This window comes from Girardinichthys multiradiatus, chromosome 3, assembly GCF_021462225.1.
Source record: "Girardinichthys multiradiatus isolate DD_20200921_A chromosome 3, DD_fGirMul_XY1, whole genome shotgun sequence".
Lineage (NCBI taxonomy): Eukaryota > Metazoa > Chordata > Actinopteri > Cyprinodontiformes > Goodeidae > Girardinichthys > Girardinichthys multiradiatus.
This window is the reverse complement of record NC_061796.1, coordinates 48,980,169-49,000,639: the sequence shown is the minus strand read 5'-3', so window position 1 is coordinate 49,000,639 and position 20,471 is coordinate 48,980,169. Positions and strand designations below refer to the sequence as shown.

At 45.7% G+C, this 20,471-nt stretch overlaps 1 protein-coding gene across 1 annotated transcript; it reads right to left on the bottom strand.

The window, feature by feature from the left end:
- Nucleotides 1-6: 6 nt before the first annotated feature.
- LOC124865396 (immunoglobulin superfamily DCC subclass member 3-like) lies at nucleotides 7-20,029 on the bottom strand. The gene is made up of 14 exons (XM_047360425.1): nucleotides 19,787-20,029; nucleotides 14,087-14,392; nucleotides 13,855-13,999; nucleotides 13,648-13,778; nucleotides 13,294-13,431; nucleotides 13,049-13,207; nucleotides 8,488-8,653; nucleotides 8,150-8,400; nucleotides 7,783-7,947; nucleotides 5,507-5,695; nucleotides 5,180-5,287; nucleotides 4,978-5,101; nucleotides 4,798-4,897; nucleotides 7-4,089 (listed from the first exon to the last, which is right to left on the bottom strand). Exons 1-14 carry the CDS (start codon nucleotides 19,845-19,847, stop codon nucleotides 4,009-4,011), a joined length of 2,124 nt encoding a protein of 707 aa, XP_047216381.1. The 5' UTR covers nucleotides 19,848-20,029; the 3' UTR covers nucleotides 7-4,008.
- Between the last annotated feature and the right edge of the window lie 442 nt (nucleotides 20,030-20,471).

Genomic DNA, 20,471 nt, shown 5'->3' with positions numbered 1-20,471 from the left:
AATTAACCGACTGTGCCGGGAGCGCCTGTTCAACATGTCTGCTCACCTCGGCGCCTTAACCTAGGAGCCCATTTTAGCAGTTTTAATTTCAGTTTCCTAGTTTGATTTGAAGGTGTGACTCATCTGACATATCAGAACATTAGATTACCCATAATCCACCTGAGTAACTGGTCATAGGCAGGCAGACATCTGGCTGCAGCCGATCGATCAGTTTCTATTAACTTTAATTAAATTCCGTTTTGTATAGCGATGAGTTACAACTAATGTTGTCTTAAAGTTTTTTTGACTAACAGATTCAGGTTTTATGCAGAAATATGAAGTCGGTTCCATCCAGTCCAGTTTGATCCTTGTTCTGGTCCTCCAGCAGGACCAGAACCTGGCTCAGTGTGAGGGTCCAGCTGCAACCAGGGGTTTGAGAAGAAGGTTTCTGTACTGATCAACCGGTTTGAGGTGATGTTCAGGATGCTCTGTGGAAGACCATGGTGTGCGGGAGTAGAAGCTGAACCAGTGGACCCACACTAACCCGGGTTACAGAGTGAAAAAAGCAGAACTTCTGTCCATTTTCTACATGAATCCTTTTTATTTGGTGTCTAAACAGCGGATACAAGAATAAACCTTTGTTCTCCGACAGAAAGAAAAATATTCAAACAATCCGAAGAAAATTCATTCAAAACAGAAAAAAATATTTATAACAAACTGAACATTTTCAGGATGGGAGCAAAAAATTATTTTCTGTTCTGTTGACTCCAGGAAGCCGCTTAAAGCTTAGTGTGCTTTTATTTTTAGTCTTCTGACAAAAATGAACATAAGTTTTTAGAGAAAAGAAATAATTAAAGCATTTTGTCATTGGTTCTAGCCTTAAATCTCTACAATCTATATAGTTTCTACAGCTGCTTCTCAGCTGGAGGATCTGCAGGCACAGTGAAGACCTCTACTGGTTCTGGTTCAGGCTATTCAAATCCCAGTCATGAAATGGTTGCATTACCTCCAGCTGAGAACAACTTTTCTTTGTTCTAAAAGCAGTTTTCTACTACACAGTAAAAACAGGGAGGGACCAGGACCTACGGGAATTATTATCATATAAGAATCAATAAGAAGAATTTGGCAGAATTTCCTCTTCGCCTCCAACAGAAGCAAAGGAAACTTAAACTGAACTGAAAGAAGAAAGTTCTAGAAACAGAATAATTACAAAACACGTTGTTAAAATGTGTTCTGGCTGAAACGAAGGCAGTGACCCTGAGGACAGCAAGGAGGCGAGGCTTAGCTGTTGGGAGTCTGAAGAATCCTTCAGAGCATCTGGATGTGAATCAATTATTAAAGCATCATATCTGAAACTCAGGGACAGGAAACAATGTGAACCGAGCTGGACGACGGCCCGGTCCAGGTTTACAGTCGGAGTGACGTAAGCTCGTCAATAATATAAAAATCATCCAGGATACAGAATCTGAGGCATTCCATTCATTCACTTAGAAAAACACAAACAGCTCAGGTTGCCCATATGTTTCTGAGACTGCCCCCAAGTGGCAGTAACATGCTACAGCAGGCAGAAAAAGCATCCAAAATACCAATTAGAATCAGCACAGAGGCAGCTTGGTGAACATTCACTGATCATGTTTGGTTCAAAAAAACACTTGTTGATGTCAATCATTTTAATGTGATGTAACACGCTAGCTGAGATCTAGCTGGTCTTGGGGTAAATTATGTTCACAGTCGGAATGAGATAAGCAGAGATCTTTTTAGGGAGAAGGGAAGAACCCAATTACACTGTGACCTGATGACACTCGATCAGTCTATTAGACTTGATGAGAATCTGTGACACTTCTCTAGTCAGACTTTTGTACTGCATGTGAATATCCTCAGGGTTAGGGTTCACTATAAACACATTTAAGCCAACAAAATGAACTCTCAGACTTTCTGTGGCTCTTCATACAAACATCTGAGGTAAGATGTGATGGTGGAGCTTTAGGTCAACATGTTTCACTCACTCATTTGGTCATTTTAACTCATTCTGACACGTCATCTAAATCTCTAAAAATATATACTCATGTCTCCGTTCTCTAAAAACTGTCTGAAACGTTAAACTAAACTTCTTTTGGTTTGTTTGTTCTTCGGAGTGAAAACAAACAGATTCTGGAACAGTACTTCTTCTTTGGACGCCATTCAGCAGGTTTAAAGAATATTTGGCTGAAACGCTGCAGAAAGCTCACCAGCACCAAGACATCACAGAAACATTTAAACATGGCAGACAGCAACGGACCACACCCGCCAAAATAAAACAACCAAACTTAAAATAGAGAGGAGAGATCTTCTCAGATAGGGCTGAAGCATCTTCGTGACTACCTCCAGAGATGATTCTCCCATCAATTCTCTAACTACATGCTCTCCAGGAAGCTTCAGGACCCAAACTCTGCAGACTACAGGACTCTGGGGGATCTGGATCAGGTTTCTGGTCTGGTAAAGTCCAGGATTTGTTCCTAGACTTCAGATCTAATGGAAGATACTCTTGTTTCACATCTGCAGCCTCGTTTTAGGTGAAGATGGATCAGGAAGACAAGATTCTCTAAATCAGTTTCAGCAGGTGAAAGACAGTCAGATCTATTCTTCAACCAGAGCTTTCACAAGGTTTTTAGATTAGAGTTTCTGGGGTTCAGAATCTCTAATGAGATCAAAAACATCTTTGACGGAGCATCTAGAAGAGTTTTCTGAAGGTCAGGAATGTCAGGAGCAGATCTACCTTCAGATCAGAGACTGTTCTGGTCAGCTGATGAAGCAGATCAGGGTTTGTGTTCCTAAAGCTGTGGGTGGAGCTAAACTGGTTCCAAAGTCAATCACCATGACCACTTTCTCTGGTTTCTTTACTGATGGGCCTGTTGGAAATTTAGAATTAAAACACGAGGTGATGAGAAGAAGGAGATGGTAGTTTAAGTCTGAGGTTCTGCAGAAGTTTGCTTGGAGTCAGAGGCTGGTTCCTGTTAAAAACTAAGATCATTAGAAGCTGTTGAACTCTGCAGGCATTTAAAGGACCATAAATGAAGAGCCAGATAAATGACTTAGGTCATACTAATAATCTGCTGCAGGGGAGGTTTGAAGGAGGTTTAGATCCACCAATAAAAGTCCTTTTGGACTCTAAAACAGTTTTTGGTCTCTGAAGTAACATTGGAGAAGATGTTGATGTTGGTTGAAGCAGCTCTAGCTCTCCACCTGTGAGGAAACCAATAATCTACAGATGGATGAGGTCAGAGTTCAAAGATCAGAGTGATTTCCTGGTGATGGCCATACCCAGGACATCAGCAGAGGAACAATAATGTAATAGGAACATAGAGTTGGCTCCAGAGGAGCTTTTGGTTTTGAGCTTTGCCTGAGCAGCAACAGGAGGCTGAGGTAGTGCTCTTTGGAGGAAAACAGTTTGGTAAGGCGTACTGGGGTGGGGGGGGGGGGGGTGTATCCAGCTGAGTGATGCCATCCTCCACATCCTGATCCGAGGTGAACACTACTGCCACCTGCTGACCAGAAACTATTTAATCCCTTTGGCTCTGGACCTCAGAGGCCCAGCAGATGAATTACCTGCTCAGGTCTCTGGTCAGACTGGTGGTAGGTATCATCATTTCAGGAAACTTGGCACAGTCGGTGATAAAACTTAAATGACACCAAACTAAAGTAAAATGGTTTTGGTTTGAGCAGAAAGTGACATCTGATTCCACCGAGGACGGGTCGGGTCATGTGACCAGCTATGAGTTTGGATCAGAGGGATTCAGCTTTGGTTTTAGTTTGGAGGTAAAGTGGTGAATTGGAGTCAATGCAGTTGAACATCTGAACTGTGTTGGAAACCGTTTAGTCCCCAGTGGAATTAGATGGTTTCTGGAGCTTCCTCATTCTCCTCATCATCATTATCTAACTCTACAGACATCAGCTTATCTAGAAGGTGGAGGTAAGGCTGTCAGGAGGGGAGGAGGCCACACCAGCTGGAGGCTGGGGGAAGAAAGAGGAGGGGAGGTGAGGAGGAGAAAGTTATCCGGTTCTTGTGCCGGGCTCGAGGGGCTGAGTCGACTCGATCATGACCATCACTGGAGGAGGGACGGAGTCACATCTCTGTAGGTGGAGCAAAGCAAAAGGTGCTAATTTAGGAGAGTTATCATCCCAACAACAGCAGATCCACTTCTACCGCAGAAATGAGGTTCTCAATACATTTCAGTTTTTTGTATTATTTTCCTTAAAATGGTTCTTGTTTAAAGGTTACTGCAAACAGTGACTGGGGTCTAAAATAATCCAGTTAATAGGTTCCCTTCAGGAGGAACCAAGCCTTAAAACTGGTCCTGTCAACAAGAACCAGGTTCAAAAACAGTTCCTACTCACAAGTTACTCATAGTTGAAACTAGGTTTTGAAATAGTTTCTGTTTTATGCTACTTTTAGCAACAGGTTCAGTGTTACCTCAAACAGAAACCAGGATCTGAAAAAGCTCTGAAAGGTTACCATCAAACTCCTGCTGGAGATTTGGGCATGAACCCAACAGACACAGAATAAAATGATGTGGAAAACAACTGGAATCATGAGACCAACAGGCTAACTGGAATGAGATCCTGGAGACCCCCAGTTAGAGGAGTTTTAATGTCTCAGAGAAGGTCCAGAACATCAGGACCTAAAACTGAGCTGTGATTGGCTAGTTTGAGTTCAGTCCTGCTGTTTTTATTTTAATTCTGAATAATTTTTTACCAGATTTTCAATTTGCTGTGAAACTAAAAGGTGAAATTACTGATCTTCTAATCATCTTCTTTCCCCTTGTTTTGTTGATGACTTACCTGACTCAGCTCAATGCTTTCAGCTGCGAGACCTTTAGGACCTCTGACTCCATTCAGGGTGGGTGGAGCCTCCCAGCTTGCCTCCTTCCTGCAGATAAAACTGAACAGGAAAAGAGGAGGGAGATGAAGGTCATAGTGATGATGCTGATGAAGCACAGACAGGTAACGATGATGACTTACGAGCGTCTGTAACCCAGCAGGACAAAGAGCAGGCAGCAGAGGATGCAGGCGAGACCGCTGTGAACACCGACCAGCAGAGTGGACATCGAGGGGTCGGACTGATTGCAGTTACAATTCTGACCAGCTGGGAGAGACAAACCTGTCAGGTTAACTTGTAAAATTAATCAACTGGTTCCACAGGTGAGCCCTGAAAGGTTCCTACCTTCAGCAAACGCTCCGCCCTCTGATAGAGACACCAGGCGACGCATGGATGGACTGTCCCCGTTCCCATTAAACGCCACCAGCTGGATCTCATAAACAACTGCCGGTTCTTCACCATGAAGCACACACACATACATGTACACACACACACCTGCCGCTTAACATTTGAACACTACAATAAAAACCAGTTGACAAATCCATTACACCGAGTACTGAAGGAACTAGAATAACAAGTTACACACTGAGATCCACCTCTCAGACTTCCTGTCACAGGTGAGCTGGGGGAGGAGCCTCCTCCTGTCAGACCTGGTCATGAGCTCGTACTCACCCAGGTGGGAGATGGTGTGAGTATTGATGTGTCCTGGGAAGATCTCCTGTCCCTGGATATCTGGGTTGGAGACTCCACTATATTCCAGTCTGAAGCCCTCCACCTTCCCTGGCTTACTGGGCAGCTCCCAGTACACCTGCATAGCAGTCTGGTTCAGGACCTTGGTGAAGAAACTGGGAGTACTTGGAGCTGTGGAACAGAGGCCATGGTTAACTAAGATAAAAACGAGGCTTTTGTCTCTGATTGAGTGGCTGCATTTCAGGTGTGTCTAAGGCAGGGGTGTGCAACTGCAGTCCTCAAGGACTGGTGTCCTTCAACGTTTAGATGTGTCATTGGTCCAACACACCTGAATCAAATGTATTTTTCATTACCTGGCCTGTGCAGAACTTGACTGCATAGTAAGTCGGTAATTCAGCCATTTCAGTCAGGTGTGTTGGACAAAGAGCGGTTCAAGAACCCCTCATGATGACTACTAAATCGAGGTACGTGACGTCGCCCGGTACGGCGGAGCCGGGTTCCCACCCCGGAGCTAGGCCTGGGGTCGGGACTCGTCGGAGAGCGCCTGGTGGCTGGATTGCTTCTCGCGGGACCTGGCTGGGCCAAGCCCGAACGAGAGACGCGGGGCCATCCCCCAGTGGGCCCACCACCTGCAGGGGGAACTGTGAGGGACTGGTGCAAAGAGAATTGGGCGGCGGACGAAGGTGGAGACCTCAGCAGCTCGATCCCCGGATGCTTAGGCTGACTCTAGGGACGTGGAATGTCACCTCGCTGGGGGGGAAGGAGCCAATCTGAATCCAAGTGATGTTTTATTATTGGACTTCTGTGCTAGTCACAGATTGTCCATAACGAACAGCATGTTCAAACATAAGGGTGTCCATCAGTGCACTTGGCACCAGGACACCCTAGGCAGGAGGTCGATGATCGACTTTGTTGTCGTATCATCAGACCTTCGGCCGCATGCTTTGGACACTCGGGTGAAGAGAGGGGCTGAGCTGTCCACTGATCATCACCTGGTGGTGAGTTGGATCCACTGGAGGAAGAGAAAGCCGGACATACTTGGCAGGCCCAAGCGCATAGTGAGGGTCTGCTGGGAACGTCTGGTGGAGCCCTCGGCCGGGGATGTATTCAACTCTCACCTCCAGGAGAGCTTTGACCAGATTCCGGGGGAAGTTGGAGACATAGAGTCCGAGTGGACCATGTTCTCCACATCTATTGCCAATGCTGCTGCGGCCGTAAGGTCTGCGGTGCCTGTCGCGGCAGCAATCTCCGAACCCAGTGGTGGACACCGGCAGTAAGGGATGCTGTAAAGCTGAAGAAGGAGGCCTATCGGCTGTGGTTGGCTTGTGGGACTCCTGAGGCGGCTGACGGGTACCGTGAGGCCAAGCGTGCCGCGGCCCGGGCGGTGGCAGAGGCAAAAACTCGGACCTGGGAGGAGTTCGGTGAGGCCATGGAGAAGGACTACCAGTTGGCCTCGAAGCAATTCTGGCAAACAGTCCGGCGCCTCAGGAGGAGGAAGCAGTGCTTCGCCAACACTGTTTATAGTGGGGGTGGGAGACTGCTGACCTCGACTTAGGACATTATCAGGTGGTGAAAGGAGTACTTCGAGGATCTCCTCAATCCTGCCATCACGCATTCCCTGGTGGAAACAGAGGCTGGGGACTCGGGGTTGGACTCTTTCATCACCCAGGCTGAAGTCACCGAGGTGGTTAAAAAGCTCTGTGGTGGCAGGGCTTCGGGGGTGGATGAGATCCGCCCTGAGTACCTCAAGTCTCTAAATGTTGTAGGGCTGTCATGGTTGACACGCCTCTTCAACATTGCGTGGCGGTCGGGGACAGTGCCTCTGGACTGGCAGACCGGGTGGTGGTCCCCCTTTCATAAGAAGGGTGACCGGAGGGTGTGTTCCAACTACAGGGGGATCACACTCCTCAGCCTCCCTGGTAAGGCCTACGCCAGGGTATTGGAGAGGAGAGAGAGTCCGGCTGATAGTCGAACCCCGGCTTCAGGAGGAGCAGTGTGGTTTTGGTCCCGGCCGTGGAACACTGGACCAGCTCTATACCCTCTACAGGGTGCTCGAGGGTTCATGGGAGTTTGCCCAACCGGTTCACATGTGTTTTGTGGACCTGGAGAAGGCATTCGACTGTGTCCCTTGTGATGCCCTGTGGGGGGTGCTCCAGGAGTATAGAATCGGTCCTTGAGGACTGGAGTTGCCCACCCCTGGTCTAAGGTATGCTTCACTTGAGTGGGCATGTCTCAGTGAGTGGGTGTATGTGCCGTACCTCCCCCCAGCGTTGTGGCTGTGATGGTAGTGGACTGCTGGCTTCCTCCCTGAGCAGAGTAGGCTTTCAGGTAGATGGAGTAGGTGGTGGCAGCCTCCAGGTTGTGGAAGTCATGTACGAAGGTGTTTTTGTCGACAGCCTCCTGCAGCTCGGCGTCGTCAGGTTCTGAGGACACAACATGAACCAGAATACAGGTTGGAATCATATTGCTCAGCCTCAGTGCTGTATGCAGATGTTTTCGTGTGCTTCTACAAACACCCATGAATCTGAGAAGGTTTACTCTCCTCTTTGAACTAATACTGATTCTGGACATAATCCGGTCACTTCTCCCTGTCTGTTTCTGCTCTTGATGGCTCTCCCCTCTTACCTCCCAGCCTCCTGATGTGAAGGACGTATCCGATGATCTGCTGGCTGGTGTGGGGTTCTGGTTGGTCCCAGGTGAGCTGCAGGCTGTTGGAGCTCAGGGTGGCAGCTCTGAGCCCGGTGGGGGCCTCAGGCAGTTCGGGCCCCTGGATGATTGCTAGGCGGGCACTAGCCTGGTTGGTACCAGCGATGTTCTCGGCGATACACTGATAGATGGCCTCATCTTCAGGGGTGATTCGGGTGATTGCCAATGTCCTGCAAGGGAATAGGGAGAGGGGTTTTTCGTAAGGATTCTGCAGGACCACAACTGGGCCATCAGATCAACTCTGCTAAAGGTCTTACATGTTTCCATTGGTGAGCTTGACGTTGCCACTTGGAGTAAGCAGTTTACCATTTTTCAACCAGATGAGGTGTGGCTCAGGGACACCAGTGGCTGTGCAGCTCAAGACTGCACTGCCCCCTGCTGGCCTGGAGACAGACTGGGGCCATTGCACAAACTCTGGAGGAGCTGCAGAGGAACAAAAATGGAATATTTTACAGGAACTGAAGGTTTAGACTAACCTGTCTGAGGCACTGAGAGCAGAGTTTGGACTGAATGTTCATTCGCTCAGGATGTTTGATGTCTAAGTGAATGTCTCACTGCTGACTCATCAGCTTCAGTGTTTACCTCAACATCATCTGCTGCTGCAGCTCAATAGTTTGAAATATCATACAAAAACTTAACTTAATTCATAAGAGAGGAAAAAACCCTAATATAATTGATCAAAATTAGAATATTACATCATACTAACAAACAAATCATTTTAAATTCAGAAATGTTCTGGGCTGCCCATGTTCTGGCTCACACAATGACAGGGAAGACCGCTGATCTGAAAGTTGTCATCATTGCTAAAGAAGCTGGTTGTTATCATGTGAAAGCCTACAGCTTTGAGATGATTGTGAAGCAAAAGTTATCCAAGGGTTTGGGGGACATTCACCAAGTGCACACTGCAGCTGGGGTACGGTTGCAGGAAATTAGGAAAAGATTCAATATGCGATAATATTGGTGAATGTTCTGACATGACATGACTAGTGTTGTGGAAAAAAATGTAATTATCCATGAACTGTTATGGTAAGAATAATTATAAAGTGATGTTGCCTTTTCTGGGATCATAGCAAACATAGACATCAGATAATGAGTTTCTATCCAGCTACACATTTATTTATTGAAATCTTTTTCATTGGTCTGACGTAATATTGTTATTTTCTGAGAAACTGAATTTTGGGTTTTCATTTGCTGTAAAGTAGAATCATCAACAGTGACAGAAATAAACACTGAAGCATATCACCGTGTGCAGGATGGATCTATATGGGTTTCACTTTTTGAATTTAATTACTTGAATAAATGAAAAACTTTTCATTCAGTTTTTTAATTGATGGATAGGACGTTCCTGTATGGTGATGAGCTGCAGCTGTGTGCAGAGAAGTGAGAGGGCTGCAGCAGCTGTTCTCATCCAGCAGAGGGCAGGGCACACACAGAAAACCTGACTGGCTCTGCGATTTCCCACACTAATGTCCCGACAGTGAACTCCTCACTTTGTTTCCGAACTTGAACTTCTTTGTGTCTGTGTTTAAACTCCACTTTGACCTCTCACCCTTCACTCTGGCGCCCACCCCCCTCACCCACAGACAGACAGACAGGTGCTGTCTCGCCTCTGGCTGCCTGTCGCCACGGTAACTCAATGACCTGGCTCACACACGTCTCCATCACCTCCTGAAGCCTCGCCCCCTTTGGCTTTAAATGCAAATAAAGGTGAGGGGGTGGGTTCAGGGGTCAAAGGGCAGATACTGTGTGTGTATGTGGGGGGTTCATTAGCAGAGAAATAAAGATCTATGGAGCGTGGACAACATTTCTCTTACACTGACATATTACACACTCAAAGAGCTTTCTACTATGAGAGCTTAGCACACACACAACACATACAAAGAACAATCAGCAGACAATAACCTGCAGCAAGACAGAGAGAAACAGAAGGATGATAATGTAGATGAGGTGTGGATCAGTACAAGATCGTTGTAGAATCTTCCCCTCTAAAAAAGCAATAGTTCTAATAAATCCTTAAAGACCCAAATGAAGACACGAACACAACATAAAGAACGGATTCAATCAGTCAGTCATACTGGGAGAACTGGTCCAGTCTGTGTGATCTTCCTCGTGTCTTCCGTTCAGTTGGTTTTTGCTGCTAAATAAGTCTGGGAAACAATGACTTGAGATCAGCAAAGATCAGAACCTGATGATGGTGATTCAACAGATCACATTCTGTCCATTTCTAGTCTATGTTCCTACACAGATGCTTCAGCTTCATTTTCCTCCTCATCCTCATTTTAACCCCAGAGGGTTGTTCTTGTTTAACCTACAAATCCAGTGTTCCTGGATGTTCTCAGGCTGAAAGAAGTTGGGCTGAGAAAATCCTGACATATCCCACTTTCCCATGGTTCCTATGCAGCTACACATCAGCTGTTCCTGTTTGTGAGGAACCCTGAGGCTCGAGAATAAACAAAACGTTGTGTCTCTGATGGACCTGATGTTGCTGACCCACAAAGTTCTGCAGATTCGGTTGTTTAGATCAGAGTCTCTGTAGGTTTTATTGCAGACTCTGAGGCCAGATACAACAAACATAAAAGGGTCCATCAGTAGCTTTTCTCAGTTGGTCACAGTGTGTTGTTCTGCAGCTTCAGATATGAACCTCTCTCTCTCTCTGACCTCAGAGTGAGAAAAATAAAAACTTTGTGTTGTTTTGACTGACAAACAGATTTGAGCTCCCCATCTTCAGCAGCTCCAGAAACTTTAGCGTCCAGGATGGAGTGGGTCCTGATGAGAATTTTGCAAGACAGACGGAGCTTCTGTGGGAACAAAGTCCTCATTGTGGAGTGGGACTCTTCTCATGCTAATCAATATTCTAATGAGACACACCCCCACACAATGAGGCTGCCTGACCTCTGACCCCACCACCCCCTCCATGACCTCTGACTGAGCTGCAGCTGAGCTTAGCAGGCAAGCGAAACAAGCACACCCAACAACCAGCGGTTCACAGAACTTCAGGAAGAACTGACGGATCAGTACGGTACTGACCTCCTTCTGGACCTTTACTTGGATGTGGTTCTGAAGGTGGAGGATCAAACTACCTGAAACAGCAGCAGTCAGTAAACTGTCCAATAAACAACAAGCAGTGAAGACGAAGAAGAAGCTCTGCACCTCCTCATCCTCTTTGTTCTCACTGACACATGCAGAAAGACGTGCAGAGTCACATGCTCCCAGAGGGGGGTCAGAGGTCGACAGCAGGGAGCTGAACTTGACAATGAAACACAAATAGGAAGCCTCCAGAGCCAACAAATGGACTTGGTTCAGCACACACACTCGACTTGATGAGGTGAAGCTCAGCAGACAGACTGAGATTAGAACGCTCAGTTGGGTTCTGCTCAGAGAAGTGGGTTCTCTGTTGTGAAAAAAACCTTCTAGTTAAGCCCAAACTGAGCCAGAACCTGTGCTGTTTTTTATGAGGCATCATCAGAAATCTGGGAAACCCTAAGAACGTCGGTTGGTGTTCAAGAAGCTTGTAGGATAAACAGAAGCAGGGAGATGATCCGATTTGATCTAAGACCGCCAGAATCTGCTGCTTCCATTCTGGTTGGAAATGTCTCCTGGTTAACTCTGGAGAGACCGGGTCCGTACCAGGACCCAGAACAAAGAAGGATTGTGCGGATGCTGTGCGATTATGCCTGCAGGGACCCCAACTACTGCAGACATTTGGGTCAGTTAGAACTAAAACAGAATCTGGTTCTGACTTGGTCAGATCCAAGTGGGAAAACAACTTTTTAGCCGAGCTGCAGTCACTGCAGTTAAATGTTGGTATTTTGGGCATTTGCATCTCAGGTCCAGATCAGCTAATCATTGGGTTCTGACAGACCCGGTTAGTTAGATGCTGGTTTTACCATTCAGACAGTTTGTATAGTCCAGGCCTTTCAGCAACCAGATCCTGGTTTTTCTCTCAGTATCCTTGGAAATATGGAAGAATTGTGGTGAAAATTAAAAAGAGAGATCATATTTATCCTATTGTAGCTTCCCTTCATCAGCTCCAGACTAGAATTTAAAATTCTCCTTCTCAGACCGGTCTTTGTCTCTATTTAACCAACTCTCTCCTGCTGCCACTAACTAGATGTTCTCTGTTTTCAACCTCTAGACTGAACTGGAGCTTTTCTACTTTTCTGTCCAGAAATATAAGAGGGAAATTAAGTATTTTTGTAACTGTATAAAAGTATACTGTGTTTTACAGGGAATGAGGAACCCAAAATTTAGTCTTGGGAAATTAGTATATTGTAAAAAAGTTCAGTATTGGAAACTCCTGGTGTCCCTAGGTTTCCTGAGCCTCTAGATGGTCTCAGTCTGGGTCAGTAGGAGACACAATCATGGGGAAGACTGTGGCCTTCCAGAAGATGTCCAGAAGAATGCAAAAGGGGCCCCAACCAAGCATTAAGCATATTTTTGAATTAAGTCCATAAAAATGAACAAACTATTAAGAAGTCTGACATTTCTGGTGAAAATGTCTTTTTTATTGATCTAATTTTCTGATGTTCTGAGAGACCGAATTTTAGGTTTTCATTCTTTGGAAGCCAGAATCATTCAATTACAAGAAATAAAGGCTGAAATATTTCACTCTATGTAAGATGAATCTTAATAATATACGAGTTTCACTCTCTGACATGAGGGGCAGAAATAATGAACTTTTTCACCATAATCTATTTTTTTGAGATGCACCTGTAGACTGGACCGGTTTGTTCGGTAAAGTGCCCCTGAGACGGCATTTGTTGTAAATTGGTGGAAATGAAATACATTTTAGATACATTTTACTTTGTTGTTGTTTACCTTGCACTACGAGGCGTCCTAGCGCAGTTCTTCTGGACCTACTGCCCGGCCTGTTGGCCGAGCAAACATACACTCCTGAGTGCTGCAGCGTGGCATCAGATATCATCAGGTTGCCCGTTCCCAGAACCTGGACCCCCTCCACTCCAATCGACCGGCCGTCTGTTCAGGACAGGACAGAGCAGTACAGTTGGTCAGGACTGATCAGCTGACTCGCTAATGTTGCAGAGTGGTGATGATAGTGTTACCAAGGCGACTCCAGGACACAATGGGACGGGGGTTTCCTGTTGCGATGCATTCCAAAATGGCGGTCTGGTGGACGTTGATGGTGAGGTTCTGAGGTCCAGACAGGATGACTGGCTCCTTGTAGATCTTGGAGCCTGCAACTAGACCCACAAAGCCAATGAACCCATCAGTTAACAAGCCCCAGACATTTTTATCAGAACACCCTAACTCCAGAACTTTTTAACCTGAACTTTATCAGATGTTTGGTTTGTTAATCCTGTGTTTGGCCTACAGTGCTCAGTTCGAACTGTTATTTGGGTTTGTTTGCCCTCAGATGAGTCTGTAATCTTGGTTTTCTCTCCCAAATCTGGTCTTACCGGTGACAGACAGCTGTGCTTCATGGCTGTAGCGTGTGTTGGCGATGTTTGAGGCGACGCAGCGAAACAAGCCGTTATCAGGGCGTTGGACGCTGGTGATCTGCAGAACGCCGTTAGGAAGCAGAGTGTACCTGCACAAACAGTTCTGGTTAAAAACATGAGTTCTGATATACAGACAAGATGTGAGCTTCAGGAGATGAAGGTGACCTGGGGTCAGCTATGCTTAGTGGGTGTCGGTCTTTCTGCCAGGTGATGTTGGCCTCAGGGATCCCGTTCACCTGGCAGCTGAGTCTGGCCACGCCCCCTTCATCCACAGCCAGGGATTGTGGGTGTGACAGGAACTTTGGGAGAGCTGTGGGGAGGGAGACACACTTACAGGTATGTTGGGTGTGTGGGTTGTTCTATGATATATTGTAGGTGATGTGGTGCTGCGACTCACAGGCTAGTTGCACCCGTGCCTTGCGGCTGATCAGCAACCCGTAGCGGTTCTGTGCAGCACAGTCATACTCTCCTGCATCTGTCTCATTGCTTTCACGCCTCTTAGAGAAGTTCTGGATGAGCAGTGTACCATTTTCGAGCACCGTTGCCCTGACACCTGTCACTACAGGAACTCCGTTATGTCTCCAGGTAATACTGATAGGCCCCTCCCCCTCCACTTGGCAGTGCAGCATCAGGGGCCAGTCCCTGACCGCGATGACGTCCCTTGGCTCTGTCAGGAAGGCGAGCTCCAGGGCTCCGAGCACACCTAAGGGGAAGCAGGTAGGTGAGAGGTGGGGCCTTAGTTGGAACAAACAGGAAATGGTTTTATTAAAGGTGAGACAAAGTCCCGCCTCCACAACTTCCTGCAATCAACTAAATTATCATTCAAAGGAGACATCTGATGCTTTTAAATCCTTCATTTCACCTTGAACCCTCCAGCTGTGGTCTATATAAAGTGGAACCTCAACGCTTTGGTCTGAACTCCTTGTTCTTGTAGCTCCTCAGGCTCCTCTTCTACCTGTTCTGAGGAGCATCTGAGAGCAACTCGTTTTGGTGCCGTCTCTTTAAATGCTGCTGAGGCCCTTCACACCCCGCCCACCTCCAGGTCAAAGAGCGCTGCACTTTAACCTGTTCAGTCATTGTTGTAGTTTGATAATTATCTAGCTACGCAGAAAAACAATGAAACCTGTTAATGTAACAATAATATTAAAATCTGCAGTCTGGTTCTGTCCTCCAGGAGCTAAAAGCAGCACCGACATCAGCAGAAGACCCGATGCTACTGCTATCAGAACCACGTCCAGGACGTCACATCCACACAATAAAACTCACGTCTAAAACAAAGTTTGTTGTCATTTTAGCGTGTTTGCAGCTTTGCAGCGTCCGTCGTTTCCATAGACAGAACGAACTGATCTCTTCATCAGATGAAGTCTTTCAGCAAATCCTTCTTGATACTAGAGGAGGTTGAGGAAGAACTCCTCCTTGAAGAGCTTCATGCAGACCAAGAGGAATTTCTCCACTGATGTGGGAACATTTCCATGAAAAATTTAATTTAAGCAGGAACTTTGAAGAGGTTCTGGTTCTGGGGGTCGGTGTAATGAATTGCGTGGGTTAAAACACCCAACAACCGAACTGAACTCATCCTCTTTCAGGGTAAACATACTTGAGCTTGGACTACAAAATCACAGCTAGAACTAACATGGAGGATACGCAACATTGATCAGCCACAAGTCCATGACCTTATTTAGTTGTTCAGCAGGAAATGCTGTGATGTAACAGTTCATAAAACCTAACAGATGATCGAGAAAACTGAATGGACTGAAATATATGACCCAAAAAGAATATAAAGATATCTATGCAGCACCTGGAGAGACTAAATTCAACTTTTCTACCCTTCTACAGACTCCAGGTACACAACAACATGGATTTAAAGGCTAAAACACTGGATTTTGCATCATTTGTCCCTTTTAAATGACAGTTAACACTTATTATGGATCTTCCTGCTGCTTACAGACACCGATTCACTAATATCTGTTTAACACAATGCCTGCAGTCAAAACACAGGTCGCAAATTTTTAATTACAGTCTACATCTACTTTATTCATGGATGGGGCCTAAAACATTCGGACCCTACTCACAGACAGGATGGATTTGATAATGATGACGATGATGATGATGATGATGATGTCAGGATTACTGGTTACATTCAAGTCACACCTGCAGTGAGAACTCTGGGTTAATGCTGACACCTTAGATTAGGAACACAGAAATATCACTATAGCTTCCGTCATGTGACCAACTCACCTGGGCTGACATCACAGCACCACCTAGAGGTTTAGATCATTGTGTTTCATGTGTGGTTCTCAAGATCTGAAGGTTACACTTATTAAAACTGTCCTTTGGAATCTCATTGGCTCAATCTGTTTTAAAGCAAGCATGATTGGTTGAATTATTTAATCAGCAGATACTAATCAGTTTTCATCAGATTGACCAGAACATAAAACATCAGGTTGTATATTCTGGTCCTGTTCATTGTTAAACTGAAAGGTTCCCCCTGGAGTACATTTCATTGAACAGAAACGCAACTGATGGTCTGTTTAGACAACATAGAACTGAGCCTTCTGCTGATGTCCCAATGTGGTTGAAGGTGGTAAAAATGATCTGACAGGCTAACTGGGCCGGATTCTGAACGTATGTATTTGGGCTGAAGATGGACCAGACCAGACCATTCCATGTTTCAGTGCTTTTGTGGTTGGATAAAAGACCAGAATCTTAAAAATCCATTAAACAGATTAGACTCAGAAGGTACTGAGTGATCTATCAGGTTCTGATAAGATTAGTTGAAACCATTTTACTTTGAGTCTATCCCCCGGCTCCTTCAGTCCTTCTGAAAACGTTTCATACTAATAACAGCAATCATAATCACCATTATTTGTCAGCTTGTACATTGCAATGACATTTGCCAATTCCAAAGGGAGCAGTGGACCACCCTGGGGGGGTCACCCTGGGGTGCAGGAAAGTGGCAGACTGTGTTTCAAACTGGGGAACTTGCATAAATCTTCTATCCTATCGTCTTCAACCGCTATTTGAATCCTTGTTTCGGTTAGAATTTTTGTCTCTGCAAATTCACAAAAATGTCCTCAAACAGTGAATGATCTGACACTGGTGGATCTGATTGGCCCATCTGTGAAGCTGCACTTGAACTTTGCTGAAGTTTGACCGGTGGCTCTATTAACACCCGCCCCCACCCTCTCAATTCACTCTCAGTGTGCAAATTGGGGGTGGGGGGTATCTGAGCAACCTTGGGACTTTGTGTTTTTATGTTTCATTCCACTTAGAACCTGATGGATGTTCTGAGGCTTGGTTGTTCTACTGGGCCGGCCCTTGTGTTGTTGGATCCAGTGTCGTGATGGTACTGGTGAAGACATCAAAACTTTGAGGCTTTTCCTTCTGCCTGTCTGTTATTAAATGCATCGTTTATCATTTCTCATTTCCATCTTTAAATCTGTCGGGGGAAACTTTCCCAGGCCCCTCCTTACCCCACCACATCAGAGAGCTGTGATGTCAGCGCCTCCCAGTCTGATACCGTCCCACCCTCCAGCTGACAAATAGACGGCAGCAGGACCTCCGACACCAGCAAGGATCCCCAGGAACCTCCCCCAACATCCACTCCATGAAAGACAACAATTAAGACAACAAGAGAGACTCCAGACACAACAGCCCCCCAAACCCCTGAAAACACTGCAAGCAACAAACACAGTAAAGGCTGCAGCTGTTGGACCCCCAGAACCCCCCAGACCTGCTGCTGCTCTGCAGACCTTTGTTTCTCCTGAAAAACAGTCATCATTCAGCTTCAAGTTCACAGTCAGAAGGCCTGAACCCAGAACAGAGACTAAACCTGGACCCAAACCAGAACTATCTGGCTCCAGAACCTACCAGCTGCAGGTTATGTCATGTTGGTTTCATTAAGTCTTGGTTCTGACAGGAAAAATAAGTTTAATTTGTTTCATGTATAAGAAGAACCTGAGCAGGGCTCTCAGTGATCCGATCAGAGACTGGGTCACTATCAGATCTGTCAGGCCTGTACTCACCCACATCTGGTTAAATTCTTCTGACAACCACAGTCCAGCTAAAAAAAACGAACAAACTTGGCACCAAGTCCAGACGTCTGACTCCAGAACACACTTTCACGTGGTGAGTAACTGGTTTTAACTCTGGGCCACAGCTGGGTCTAATGATTCTAACTAGTGGTTGTAGTTCTGTTTAGTTCTAATTTTAATGCATCAATATGGAAGTTGTCAGAACCTGGAGATCAGCACCTGACTAGCCTGGCCTTCAGTGGGCCCAATCTCCGCTGGTTCAGACCAAGAAGCCTGAGATATCTGAACCAGGACCGTCCATAAAGCTCTTTTTTATGGCTTTTTCAGTATGGACAGTTCTGATCTTTGCTCTTTCTTAAAAAATCCAGGGGTTCTGATCAGATCTAACCCAAACACTGATAATGAAACGTATGCCCAGTTGGATGAACCTGAACCACCTTCAGCCACAGTCATCAGCAGATTATTCTTCAGCTTTCAGTATTTCTGTTTAAACAGTTTTATTCCTTTATCAGAGTCAGAACCTTAACAGAATTGGGTTTTATTGTCAGGTCAACACAGAACACAAAGATTCAATAAACATCTGAGCGTTCTTTTCCAAAATTGGGAGCAAAGTTCAAGGAAAGAGTCTTTTATCTCTGCTCAAGAGGGAGGTTCTGCTCAGCTGCTGATGTCACAGTTTTTTTTGGAGGTTCTGCTCAGATGCGCAGAAAAATCCAGCTGCAGTTGGATGACAACTCGGTTCTGAATGGTCTTGTCTCAACATTCTGAAGACAGAGACCAGTCTCTGACTGCAGACTCTGGATTAAAACCCCACCCCCCCAACACCCCTATTGCTGACCTGCCCACTAAATCCCTGAACAGCCTCCTTTAGCCCTGCAGATGGGGCCCAGAAGTGATGAGGTCATGAGGCCAGCCCCCCAATTCGGTGGTGGGCTGTCAACCCCCAAGTCAGCCCACCCTGACTCTGGATGTGAACTTCACGGTTTGACTTCAACAATGACACCCCCTCCCCCCAAGGACTGAACCCTGAGAACCAGACAACGACACCCAGACCTTCAGACCCCCCTAACAGGACAGATGTCCCTCAAATGGTTTGTCTGCTGCCAAACATTTTGCCTCCAGTTGTGGTGAGTCACCTGATCTCAGCAACTTCACCCAGAGCAAAACTTACAGGAGAACACATCAGGGGGTAGGTGGGGTTAGACTGGATCAGATCAGGTTGGTCAAAGGTAGTTTGGGTCGGTGCATCACTTCAGTCCAGTTTCTTCAACAGAAACAGCAGATGAGACTGGACTCAAACTGGTTTTGAACCAGAACAGTTTCACAAACCAAAGAGCTGAGGACAGAGGACAAACTGGGACGAGAAAACATGAAAATAAAAAACTGGAGTAAAAATGGAATAAAATAAAGAGAAAAGGGAGCAAAGAATGGATGGAAGGTAAGGAAGAAAACGTGAAGAAGAGAGAAATATACAGTCATATTCAGGCAATTAGAATATGGTTCTGATGAGGCCCATTTGTTGTGGGTTCGATTCCAGCTTCCTCCTGCCAGATGTTGATGTGTCCCTGGGCAAGGCACTTAACCTATAGTTGCCTTCCGATCAACATATCGGTGTATGAATGTGTGAGTGTGGCTCTAGTGTAAAGTGCTTTATAAGTTCAGCTCATTTACCATCAAAGCAGGTTTTAAGCATCCTTCTCATTAAGCCCATGTTTCTGTATTATCAATATTCTAATATTTTTATTGGCTGGAAGCAGAAAATCATCATAATTAATCTGAAAGATGTGTTTCACTCAGTGATGGAGTTACTGGAATTTCAATAATGTTCTGAGGTATTGAATATGACTTTAAATAATAAAGATGGAGGAAAAACAAGAGAAAGATGATGGAGAGAAGGAAATGTAAAGCAGATGTCGTGGAAAAAGACCTTGAATCAGATTCTGGTGTTTCCCGCCTCTAACTTTCAGTTTTTTAACATTCAGAACATAACGTCTTGTTATTGTTGGGTTGCTTCTTGTTAAACAGCACATTTATTTAGTTTTAACTGAAACATCAAGCCTGACCTGAGCAGTAGAGTCCCTGCAGCAGCATCAGCAGCATCATCCAGCTCCACAGCATCTTCATCAGGGTCCAGATTCAGTCCAAAACACCCGAAACATCCAGTCCCACAAACAGACTATGTTCTGCTCTTTCTTGTTACATACAGTAGAACCCAGTTCTTCTAGTTGTCCTTCAGTTCTCCTCCAGTTCTTTTCTTCCAGTTCCCTTATGCCCGCTCCACCTTCAGAACATCTGAGCTGCAGAAACTCCACAGATGCTGCTTACACTGAAGTCTGCTCCAAACTGAATCAGAACCATAGGAGGCATATGGGTGGGCTGCCTGTAGGGGGAGGGACCAGGAGGTGACTCTGACCCTGAGGGGGAGGTGGGGTCAGAGGTCAGACAGAAACTGGATTAGAATGAGGAGAGGGGGGGGGGGGAAGAGAGAAAAGGAGGATATTTTCCTGACTTTGGATTTTTCATCAGGATGTTTTATTTGCTTTTTTTATTCCACAATTTAACAGTGAATAAAAACAGGAGGAGCAGAAGGATGAAGGATGTAGGATGAAGGAGAAAGATGAAACCTTTCCAGGATTCAGATCAGACTAAGGGTTCTGTCTAAAAACAACAACTCCTGACCCAGCTCCCCTGGTTCTGGTTAACAGAACCATCCCAGACTAAAATCTCCATCTGTTCTGCAACTTTCAC